At 49.3% G+C, this 12,668-nt stretch overlaps 1 protein-coding gene across 1 annotated transcript in view; it reads left to right on the top strand.

The window, feature by feature from the left end:
- LOC139266712 (dynein axonemal heavy chain 8-like) overlaps window positions 1–12,668 on the top strand; it is a 2,132,242-nt gene that overhangs the window by 197,320 nt on the left and 1,922,254 nt on the right. Inside the window, exon 5 of the mRNA XM_070884298.1 lies at window positions 4,117–4,268. Coding sequence (XP_070740399.1) covers window positions 4,117–4,268 — 152 coding nt within the window. The remainder of the gene's footprint in view (window positions 1–4,116; window positions 4,269–12,668) is intronic.

The raw sequence follows: 12,668 nt of genomic DNA, 5'->3' as shown, positions 1-12,668 counted from the left end.
CAGCCTAATCCCACTTTCCAGCTCTTGGTCTGTAGCCCTGTAGGTTACGGCAGTTTAAGTGCACACCCAAGTATTTTTTGAATGTGGTGAGGCTTTCTGCCTCTTACCACCCTTTCAGACTGTGAGTTCCAGACCCCCACCACCATCTGGGTAAATAAATTTCCCCTCATATCTCCTCTATATCTCCCCCCAATTACTTTAAATCTATGCCCCCCAGTTGTTGACCCCTCTGCCAAGGGAAACAGGTCCTTCCTATCCACTTTATCCAGGCCCCTCATAATTTTATACACCTCAATCAGGTCTCCCCTTAGCCTCCTCTGTTCCAAAAAATACAGACATAGCATCTCTAACCTTTCATCATATCCAAAATTCTTCAGTCCAGGTAACATTCTTGTAAATCTCCTCTGCACCCTTTCCAGTGCAATCACATCTTTCCAGTAATGTGGTGACCAGAACTGCATAGCACTCCAGCTGCGGCCTAACCAGTGTTTTATACAGTTCAAGCATAACCTCCTTGCTCTTGTACCCACGCCTCGACTAATAGAGGTAAGTATTCCATATGCCTTCTTAACCATCTTATCTACCTGCCTTGCTACCTTTAGGGATCTGTGGACCTGCACTCCAAAGTCCCTTTGTTCCTCTACACTTTTCAGTGCTGTACCATTTAATGTGTATTCCCTTGCTTTGTTAGACCTCCCCAAATGCATTACCTCACACATATCCGGATTGAATTCCATTTGCCACTGTTCTGCCCACCTGACCAGTACATTGATCATCATCATCATAAGCAGTCCCTCAGAGTCGAGGATGACTTGCTTCAACTCTAAAAATCAGTTCTTAGGTGACTGAACAGTCCAATACAGGAATTACAGTCTCTGTCACAGGTGGGACAGGCAGTCGTTAAAGGAAAGGGTGGGTGGGGAGTCTGGTTTGCCGCACGCTCCTTCCACTGCCTGCGCCTGTTTTCTGCAAGCTCTCGGCGATGAGACTCGAGGTGCTAAGCGCCCTCCCCGGATGCTCTTCCTCCACTTAGGACACTCTTTGGCCAGAGATTCCCAGGTGTCGGTGGGGATGTTGCACTTTATCAAGGAGGCTTTGAGGGTGTCCTTGAAACGTTTCCTCTGCCCACCTGGGGTTCGCTTGCCATGTAGGAGCTCCGAGTAGAGTGCTTTCTTTGGGAGTTTTGTATCGGGCATGCGGACAATGTGGCCCACCCAACAGAGTTGGTCGAGTGTGGTCGTGCTTCGATGCTGAGGATGTTGGCCTGATTGAGAACACTGACGTAGGTGCGTCTATCCTCCCAGGGGATTTGTAGGATCTTGCGGAGACATCGTTGGTGATATTTCTCCAGCGATTTGAGGTGTCTGCTGTATATGGTCCACGACTCTGAGCCATATAGGAGGGCGGGTATCACTACAGCCCTGTAGACCATACGCTTGGTGCCAGATTTGAGGGCCTGATCCTCGAACGCTCTCTTCCTCAGGCGACCAAAGGCTGCGCTGACATACAGGAGGCGATGTTGGAGCTTGTCGTCGATGTCTGCCCTTGCTGATAGTAGGCTCCTGAGGTATGGAAAGTGGTCTACGTTGTCTAAAGCCGCGCCATGGATTTTGATGACTGGGGGGCAGTGCTGTGTGGTGGTGTCAGGTTGGTGGAAGACCTTTATCTTATGGATGTTTAGTGTAAGGCCCATGTTTTCGTACACCTCGATGAAGATGTTGACAATGGCTTGGAGTTCAGCATCTGAATGTGCGCAGGCGCAAGCATTGTCCGCATACTGTAGTTCAACGACAGAGGATGGGATGGTCTTAGATCTAGCCTGGAGGCGACGAAGGTTGATCAGGTTCCCACTGGTTCTATAGTTTATTTCCACTCCAGTGGGGAGCTTGTTGAGCGTGAGATGGAGCATTGCAGCAAGGAAGATCGAGAAGAGGGTTGGCGCAATGACACAGCCCTACCTGACCCTGGTCCGGACATGGATCAGGTCTGTGTGGATTGGGATAGGGAACCATAGAGAGGGAGGCAGCAGAAGAGGAGAAGGAAGAACACACTGCATGTCTCACCAGCTCAAATACTGGCAACTTTTGGTCTTGCGAGGCTAGTATAGTAGCGGGTATCTGCACAGGTGAGGCACTGGAAATGAGTGGACTGTAGCAAGGCCAGGGGGAAAGGGTATCTTGGGCCAGCTCCCCAGAGGCCGAGTTCATGCATGAGTACTGCTGCACAGGACTCAGATGAGGACTTCGATGAGGCATTTAGAAGAAGGGTGATGGGCATGCACACGGAGGTGATAGGTGCAATTACGTGTGTCCAAGAGTCTCGGCAATGATATGGAGCATGGAAGACTCTGCCTCCAACATTGCACAAGGTTCTGCGCACTCCATGGAGCCCATCATTTCCAGTCTGCAAAGGATGGTAGACTCTCAGAGAGACCGTGGTGACCCAGAGCTGATGCCGCGTGTGATGGGCAGTCTGGCAGCTTCCATTGCAGCACAGGCAGAAGCCACAAACATCTTAGTGCTGTATTGCAGTCTATGCTTGGTGGCATCCAATCTCAGACTGCAGTCATGCAGTCTCAGCTTGATGCCGCGCAAGATCTGACTGCTGCCATCATGGTTGGGTCTACCACCGTCGACCGGGGCTTTCACGGTTTCGCAGCAGGCCAGCAATCTGTGCTTCGACAGATTGCTAGGGATGCTGACGTGCAGCCCCGACGGAGTGGCAGTGGGTCAGTGGAGCAAGAACCTGCATGCAGTCCTCTCTCAAGATGGCAGCATTCCTACTCCCAGCACTGCCACTCCGCCATTGCCCTTGTCGCTGCCTGTCATCTAGGCAGCCCAGACTTAAGCCACCCATGCTGAGGTAGTGCAGTCTACAGGCCCAGAGCTTGTCGAGGGCGTCCTTCAAGGCCATCTGAAGTCTCCTGCATGGACACTCAGCAGCCTTCCACCAGTCTTGCTGCATCCACTGGGGTAGCACTTCGTAGGAGCACTAGAGTAGGCAATGGCACAGTTATGAGAGGAACTAAGGGATTGCACAGGGATGAATAGTTAATATTTTAGTTGTTAATATTTTTGTTGTAAATAGATGTTCACTGATTTTTGATAAATTTATGAATTCAGTTTGGATTCTTTTGCGGTGTGTCTCATTTCAGCTTTGCGCTGTCATATGACCTGCGAGAGGGGTGGAATTAGTGAGCAACGGGGATCTCGGGTTTAATTTATTCAAACTGCAGTCTGATGAAGCGGTCAACGGCTCCTTGTACTCTGCTCCTCGCATAATTGGAGGGAAGAGATGTGCGTTCGGAATACCTTCGAAGAGTAAAAGCTCCTGTTGAGGGCCTTCCTCCTCCCTCTGGCCACATGTTCCAGTCTTTCTCGCTGCCTCCACTCCCTCCGCTGTAGAACCTGGTCTGGTGTGTGAGGTCGACTGCAATTACAGCGCCCATTAATGTAATCAAGTGTAGCTGTTTGATTTGTTTTAGAATAAATGTAGCGACTTGTTAGTTGATACTATATACTAAATGTTGAAATTACGGAATGAGACTGTTGCACTATGTGAAATTGACAAAGTACTGATAAGTCACTATCATTACTGATGTTCCCTTTAAATAACGTCCCTGGAACCGGCTTCCTATTGCTTCATGCCCAGTCTCCCTGTCAGTGTTTACTTCAGGTGCCAAGGTAGGTGGCGACAATGAATTTCGCAGTTTGGGCGGTCAGTGTACTCGTGACGATCCACCTTTTTAACCAATAAGGGAATTAAGGGTTACGGGGAGCGGGCGGGTAAGTGGAGCTGAGTCCACGGCCAGATCAGCCATGATCTTGTTGAATGGCGGAGCAGACCTACTCCTGTTCCTAATTCTTATGTTCTTATGTTCACCTGGCGTTGAGGCTCTTGACAATAAATGTTAGCGCTGGCGCTGCGGTGGGGCAGGGGCGGGGAGGTTTGGCATGCGGCGTTGGATTTGACTTGCCCCAGTGATAACCCATCTGCTGGATGGGAGGCGCTATGGTACTGAATTTTTCCCCCATGATCTTTGTTTCTATACACATCCAAGTATGAAGAGTAAATGCCTGACTAATGTTTTGATTAATTTTAATTGATTATTTTTAGAAAGTGGCCGAATTATTGCTGGAGTTACTAAAGGCACCAAAATGATGAGATTATTTATGGGCAATTTATCCGAAAATCACCTTGATGGTCTGTGCTTGTTCTTTGTGCGGTACGGAAATGACATTCCTATCACAGTGAGAAATATACATGAGGTATGAAGTGATGTTTGCTATTATTAATTAATCTTTAGGAACATTATGTGAGGATATTAGTACTGAGAAATAGATGTTTTTCAACTTTTGGCTAACAGGGAAATGAGTTCTGTGATTTTCTTTTAGCATCAAACATTCACTGTTCATGCAGAAATAAGTACAAAGAAAGATCACCCCACATCAGGCACTCCTGGGTCAAGTATATCAAAACATCCTTTCTTTCTCCAACAATAGACTTGGGGCTAGAAATTCGGTATCGTCCATTTTGAGGCGGTAAGCCTGGCTGGTCAGTAAGTGTAGCGCCTTGTGAAAGTTAACGCAGTCCACCAAAAACTTCGGTATCAGTGCCCCAAGAGAGAAATGAATCAGTAAATCAGTTGTTGCATGCTTCTCTTCGGGCGGTGAAGCTGAAAATCGTTGCGATAAATTCCCAGAGTGAATGTGAATGAGGTGATGGTCATTAGACATTCTGGCGACAGATGCTTCTTAAAGGTGAAGTGAGATGACTGCGCATGCGCAGTTTCACCATCACAGTCAATCAAAGTGGGAATATGGCTGAGGGTGCAGGTCGGCAGCATGCCCACCGATTTTCCAACGCGGCGCTGGAGGCATTAATCGAGGCTGTGGAGAAGCGATGGCATGTCCTGCAGCCTGAGCGTGGTAGGAGGCTACCGCCTAGAGTATTCAGACGTTTGAGGAGGGAGGTGGCATGGCACGTGTTGGCCAGGATAACGGTGCCCAGAACTGCGACACAATGTCGCAAGAAGTTCAATGACCTCACTAGGGTCGTCGGGGTGAGCACTCTTATTAACGTTACAATGCCATAATGTCTGCTCCTTCACCATGTGTACCAGGCCATGGTCTTCGTAGCTGCAAATTTCCGCCTCAGTTCAGCAGCCATTCCCTTGATATCCAAGCGTAGCTCACCCTCTTGGTCTCTACTCAGCCCCACTTCTCCTACTACCGTTTTACTCTTTATATGTATTGCCAAACTTCAGCCTTAATCTTAGCTGGTAGCCACCTAATCCCACCATTAACACAGCCACTCTCATCATCATCATAGGCAGTCTCTCGAAATCGAGGAAGACTTGCTTCCACTCTAAACGTGAGTTCTTAGGTGACTGAACAGTCCTATACGGGAATTACAGTCTCTGTCACAGGTGGGACAGACAATCGTTGAAGGAAAGGATGGGTGGGACTGGTTTGCCGCACGCTCCTTCCGCTGCCTGGGCTTGGTTTCTGCATGCTCTCAGCGATGAGACTCGAGGTGCTCAGCGCCCTCCTTGATGCACTTCCTCCACTTAGGGAGGTGTTTGGCCAGGGACTCCCAGGTGTCAGTGGGGATGTTGTATTTTATCAAGGAGGCTTTGAAGGCGTTCTTGAAACGTTTCCTCTGCCCACCTGGGGCTCGCTTGCTGTGTAGGAGTTCCGAATAGAGTGCTTGTTTTGGGCGTCTGGTAGTCAGGCATGCGAACAATGTGGCCCACCCAACGGAGCTGGTCGAGTGTGGTCAGTGCTTCGATGCTGGGGATATTGGCCTGATCATGGACGCTAACGTTGGTGCATCTGTCCTCCCAGGGGATTTGCAGGATCTTGCGGAGACATCGTTGGTGGTATTTCTCCAGCGATTTGAGCTGTCTACTGTATACGGTCCACATCTCTGAGCCATTCAGGAGGGCAGGTATCACTACAGCCCTGTAGACCATGAGCTTAGAGGTAGATTTGAGAGCCTGATCTTCGAACACTCTTTTCCTCAGGCGGCCGAAGGCTGCGCTGGTGCACTGGAGGCGGTGTTGAATCTTGTCGTCGATGTTTGCCCTTGCTGATAATAGGTTCCCGATGTATGGAAAATAGTCCACGTTGTCCAGGGCCGCGCCATGGATCTTGATGACTGGGGTGCAGTGCTGCGTTGCGGGGTCAGGTTGGTGGACGACCTTTGTCTTACGGATGTTTCGTGTAAGGCCCATGCTTTCGTACGCCTCAATGAAGATGTTGACTATTGTTATATATGTAAACTTGTATTTACTCTGTACATCCACCAGAGGGCTCATCCCCTGGAGTCCCAAGGGATCCCATAAGGTTGGAGAGGCACTCTGGAGACCTGTAATAAAAGACTAAGGTCACACGTTACTTTGAGCTCACAGTGTTTAGTCTGACTCTTTCTCCATACATGACTATGACTTGGAGTTCAGTCTCTGAATGTGCGCAGACACAAGCGTTATCAGCGTACTGTAGTTCAACGGCAGGTTGGGATCTGGCCTGGCGACGACGAAGGTTGGACAGGTTCCCACTGGTTCTATAGTTTAGTTCCACTCTAGCGGGGAGCTTGTTGAGTGTGAGGTGCAGCATTGTAGCGAGGAAGATTGAGAAGAGGGTTGGCGCGATGACGCAGCCTTGCTTGACCCCGGTCTAGATGTGGATTGGGTCTGTGATGGATCCGTTGGTCAAGATCACGGCTTGCATGTCATCGTGGAGCAGGCGGAGGATGGTGAGGAACTTTTGGCGGCAGCCGAAACGGAGGAGGACGCTTCATAGTCCCTCGCGATTGACAGTGTCAAAGGCCTTTGTAAGGTCAAAGAAGGCCATGTACAAGAGTTGGTGCTGTTCCCTGCACTAAAATCATGCTGTTGCGCTGTAAAAATCATGTCCGTTGTATCCTGTAGAGAACGAAATCCGCACTGTGACTCCGGGAGGAGCTCCTCAGCCACAGGGAGAAGACGGTTGAGGAGGATTCTAGCAACGACTTTCCCAGTGGCTGATAACGGGGAGATTCCTCTGTCGTTGCTGCAGTCGGACTTATCTCCTTTTTTAAAGATGGTCACGATTACTGCATCTCTGAGATCTCCTGGCATGCTCTCTTCCTTCCAGATGAGAGAGCTGAGGTCATGCATTCGTGCCAATAGTGCCTCTCCACCATACTTTAGTGCCTCAGCGGGGATTCCATCTGCTCCCGTTGCCTTGTCTCAGCCAATGAGTTGCACTGTCTCAACAGTGTCCAAGTTGGCGGATTGTCCATGATGGCGGATGGGATAGCAGCTCCCTAGGAAACTTTCCACGAACAAACCTTCCTCTGACCATCTGCTGCCATCTTCCACCTCTCTCCCTCAAATCACCCACCCCCCCGCTCCGCTCTTCACTGTCTAAGCCCCCTTTGGCCCTGACCCTCAAAACACTCTACCTACCCCTTAAACTGTGCTACAAGGGCCCACTGCCCATTCCCCACCCTCCCAACTGAGGCCTATATTCCAGGCCAACCTCCTTGCTGCCAAGTCCCTCTAGCTGGACCCTCGCTTCTCGCTCCCCACGGACGACTCAGCTACTCCAAGCGACAGCGACTCTACGCAGCTACTGAGAGTCAAATGGACATCTGCACAGTTCCATACTGTAGCAGCTATTCAAATCTGCAAGGCACATGTGGCAGACGATTTGCTGCACACTCACACCTTCTGTTATTGAGGCGAAACTCGCTCACAACAGGCAAAATCAAATGCAGACCGGTGGAAGGGAGCCTGACCTCCACATCCTCATGAAGGTGGAAGATTGAGTGGGCGCATAAGTGGGTCCTATAGCGGTTGGGGACAGTGACAGTATGTTCATCCCCTTTGCCTCTTATATGAGACCATTTATCCCTGAAACCACATGCCTTACCTAGTTTACATATAAATGTCCTATGTCACCATCTTCTTCCCTTCTTGCCCCCTCCCCTGCTGCTAACCACATTTCTGTCACTTTATGCTTGCAGATAATGAGCCAGAAGCGCAACAGCTTGTCTGTCAGGCATCCACTTCCAATGACAGGAGAGGTGAGGAGGAAGAATGTGTCAGTTCTGCCCCAGTTCGGCACGATCCATCTGCTGCACATAGTGCAGATACCACCTCGGTGGGCGAGCCGATCTTCCCGGGGTTTGATGAGCCTGAGGTTCCTGAACACAGTGGCCTGCAGCAATGCCAAGTGCGAAGGGAACCTCGGGGGCCATCTCTCCGGAGGGGGAGTCGGCCCCTGAGTCCTGCTGAGCGTGACTCAGATCTGGACATAGATTTGGATGCTATGGCGACAGAGGTATTGGAAATGCATCACAAGCTTATCAGTGCATTAACAAGGGTCCTGAAGAGCATAGATGCACTTGCTGTGAGGTTGGGGGAGACCACCTCAAGCATTACCTATGCCTCTCAGCAGCCCATCGAGCCCATCCTTGATAAGTACCAAAGGATGTTGGAGTCGACGAGTGACCGTGGGGACCCAGAGGTGATGGCAAGACCTTCATGATGTGATGCAGTAATTGGTTGGTAACATCAATTCTCAATCTGCTGCGTTTCAGACTCAGTCTGCTCTCGTGCAGACTCAATCTCCTCTGAAGCATACTCAGATTGATACCACACAAACACTGACTGCTGCCATTCTCTCTGGATTCCCCACTGTCCAATGAGGAACTGATGTTGCCAAAGCAGGCCAGCAATCTGTGCTCCAGCAGATTGCTCCGGATACTGAGGCTCTGCCCCGGCAGGGTGATAGTGTGTCGATGGAAATGTATGGTGCTGTACTCGCTCACGATGACAGCATTCTGGCTCCCATCTGCCACTCTGCCACAGTCTGCACCCCACACATCCGAAACTGCTGTTGCTGCCCATGCTAAGGTGGTGATATCCATAGCTGGACCTTCCAGTCCCAGAGCTGAGCCAGGGCGTCCTGCAAGGCCATCTTCAGTGTCTGCCTCACAGTCATAGCAGCCTTCAAGCAGCCTTGCTGCAGGCACTGCGGACACATTAAGGAGCAGCACTAGGTGTGGGAGGCGGGGAAAGGGAAGGGGTGGCAAATATGCAAGCAAGTCCCAATAAGGATTTTTCCAACCATGACCAGATGTCCACATCTTGTAAATATAATTGTACATATTTAGTTGCTGATGTTTGACGCCTGTTATTTGTGGAAAGGTCTTGGAATAATATGGTTCATGGGAGTTGGTCTTGCATTTCAGATGGGAGAGTCGTTTGTGTATATATTCCTGAAGTTGATTGTGTGTTATGCTGTTTCAAGGGGCATTTGTTACATTCTTTGTTAGTTGCTGGTGAAGGGTTATTGTTGTGCTGCTTGAGGGCACACTCTTGGTAGAGATAATAAAAGGTTAATTTGACCGTTTGCAATGCTGTCATGTGTATTAATGGAGAATTTCACGGAGCTGCACATAGCAATGTGACTATGAGGTCCGGTCGTTGATTCATCAGAATCGATGCAGGACGAGGGACTGACGTGTGGCCCTTTCAGTGGTAGTATTGCCATGGTGCCTCCTCCATAGCTCCTGATCTTCCTCCTCGAATGCCTCACCATGCCTTGCATCGTCATGCTCCTTTTCCTCTTCCTCCTCCTGAGATGGAACTGCAATCCCCAGTGGCAATTCCTGGGCCCTCATTGTGACCAGGTTGTGCAGCATGCAGCAGACTAGAACAGCGACACTTGATGAGGGGAGTACTGAATGCTGCCTCCAGAGTGGTCAAGGCATTGAAAATGCTGCTTTAGCACCCCGATTGTCTGCTCTATGAGATTGTAACGATGCTCAGCACGGGTATTGGGGTTGCTGAGGGATATCATGAGCCAGCTGGCTTGACCATAGCCTTTGTCGCCAAGAAGCCAGCCACGACCTTCATGTGGTGGCTGGAAGAGTCGTGGCACAGTGCTCTCCTGCAGGATGGAAGCATTGTGTGTGCTGCCAGGATAGCGGGCATTCATAGTGAAGGTGCGGTCGCACACCAACTGGAAATTCAAAGACTGGTAGCCCTTGTAGTTGCGAAACAGTTGCAGTTGAGGTGCTTGCAATGCCACGTGGGTGCAATCAATGGCGACCTGAACCATTGGAAAGCCCGCTGTCCTGGCGAAGCCACTTGACCGTTTCTCCCTCGTCATGGGAAACCTTATGTAGTCCATTCTCCTGCGGTAGAGACCTTGCGGATGCAGCAATGAGCTGCAAATTGAGACATGCTGCAAATGTCCCCTGCTGCAGCCTGGAAAGAGCCGGAGGCATAGGAACCTAGTGATACAGTGACCTTTACTGCAATGGACAGCGAAGTCCTGGTCCCGATATCAGCCTGTAGGTCTGGCTGCAGGAGATGGCATAGCTCAGTGACGACCTCCTTGCAGAACCACTCATAGGGAAAACTAAAACTATGGGCATAGTCTCTAAATAAGGGGCTGCCCATTTAAAACTGAGATGAGGCAGAATTTCTTCTCTTAGAGGGTTGTAAATCTGTGGAATTCTCTGCCCCAGAGAGCTGTAGAGGCTGGTCATTGAATATATTTAAGGCGGAGATAGACAGATTTTTGAGCGATAAGGGAATAAAAGGTTATGGGGAGTGGGCAGGGAAGTGGAGCAGAGTCCATGATCAGATCAGCCATGATCTTATTAAATGGCGGAGCAGACTCAAGGGGCTAGATGGCCTACTCCTGCTCCTATTTCTTATGTTCTTTTATGTTCTAACACGCTGCTCCTCAGACATGTCCAGGTATGAAAAGTGCTCCCGATAAACCCGTGAGGTTAAGGCTTCCTGTCCCAACGTCTGCGGGGTCTCCTCATTCGTGGCCCCATATTCCCAAGCTCCATTCTCTGTAGATGCCACCTACCAATAGCTTGGAGGAGGCAAAGGTGGCATGATAGCAGTGCACTCATGTAAATGCACATCTAAAATCGCTACTTAACTGTTAATTTGAAGACAATTTGCCGCAGCAATCCAAGAGGTTCACGCACTGTGCTATGTGGAAACATAGCATTTACTATGACCCCTGAATAACCCGGTTGCTCATCCCTTTAAAAACCCTCCCGATATGGTCCAAAGAAGCTAGGACCTCCTGGTTTCTCTGGCGTGTTAAGCGGCTGTCAGTAAGTGAGGCTGGGTGCTTGCGGGGCATTGCATGCATACTGACATCATGATCTGGCTGACGTTTGAGGGCGAGACGCTAACGTTTAGCGTTGCCGGTAGAAGTGCACCAGATTTCGTGGGAAATGCTAAAATCTCCGTAGCCAGGTTTGAGTGACGTATTACCACCACTAATGAGAGGCGATATTCAACTGAATTTCTCATCCCTGGACTCTAATTTCTTGTGTGAGTTAGGTTGCCATGGCTAACAATATGGCGGACCAGTCTCAAGGAACATATTCATCTACTCCTATTTTCGAAAACACATTGTTCTACAGCAGTAATATATCCTTTCAAACATTAGCTATCTTTGTGATTTCTGAGTAATTTGGCCAGTTTAGTGCCCAATAATGATCTATTTTGTGCTTGTGAGCTAACACCTATTGGGACGGTGTTGAAACTGTGCCAAAACGATTTTACTCAGCAACCTAACAATGTACAGAAATAGGTTTTCACTGTATCATTATGGGTTGGATTTGAACTTCATTCCAATAAAACCTGCCACATCCAGTTGTAAATGGTGGTGGGCAATTAAACAACTAACAGGAGGAGGAGGCTTCACGAACGTCTCCATCCTCAATGATGGCGGAGCCCAGCACTTGAGTGCAAAAGTCAAGGTTGAAGCGTTTGTAACCATCTTCAGCCAGAATTGCCGAGTGGATGATCCATCTCGGCCGCCTCCTGAGATCCCCATCAACACAGAAGCCAGTCTTCAGCCAATTCCATTCACTCCACATGATATCAAGAAACGGCTGAGTGCACTGGATACAGCAAAGCGATGGATCCGACAAAACCCTGGCTGTCGTGCTAAAGACTTGTGCTCCAGAACTAGCACTGCCTCTTACCCAGGTGTTCCAGTACAGCCACAATACTGGCATCTATCCAACAATGTGGAAAATTGCCCAGGTAAGTCCTGTCCACAAAAAGCAGGACAAATCCAATCCTGTAATCCGCCCCATCAGTCCACTCAATCATCAGCAAAGTGATGGAAGGTGTTGTCGACAATGTTATCAAATTACACTTACTCACCAATAACCTGCTCAACGATGCTTAGTTTGGGTTCCGTCAGGACCACTTGGCTCCAGACCTCATTACAGCCTTGATCCAAACATGGACAAAAGAACTGAATTCCAAAGGTGAGGTGATACTGCCCTTGACATCAAGGCAGCATTTTACCGAGTATGGCATCAAGGACCCCTCGTAAAATTGAAGTTATTGGGAATCAAGGGGATAATTCTCCACTGGTAGGTGTCACAACGGAAGATGGTTGTGGTTGTTGGAGGCCAATCATCTCAGACCTAGGACAATGCTGCAGGTGTTCCTCAGGGCAGTGTTTTAGGTCCAACCATCTTCAGATGCTTCATCAATGTCCTTCCTTCCATCATAAGGTCAGAAATGGGGATGTTCACTGATGATTGCAGTATTCAATTCCATTCACAAATTCTTAGATAATGAAGTAGCCCGTGCCCACATGCAGTAAGACCTAGACGACATTCAG

The sequence above is a fragment of the Pristiophorus japonicus genome, chromosome 7, assembly GCF_044704955.1.
Source record: "Pristiophorus japonicus isolate sPriJap1 chromosome 7, sPriJap1.hap1, whole genome shotgun sequence".
In the NCBI taxonomy this organism is placed as follows: Eukaryota; Metazoa; Chordata; class Chondrichthyes; family Pristiophoridae; genus Pristiophorus; species Pristiophorus japonicus.
Note: the sequence above shows the minus strand (reverse complement) of the source record. Positions and strands in the feature narration are given on the sequence as shown.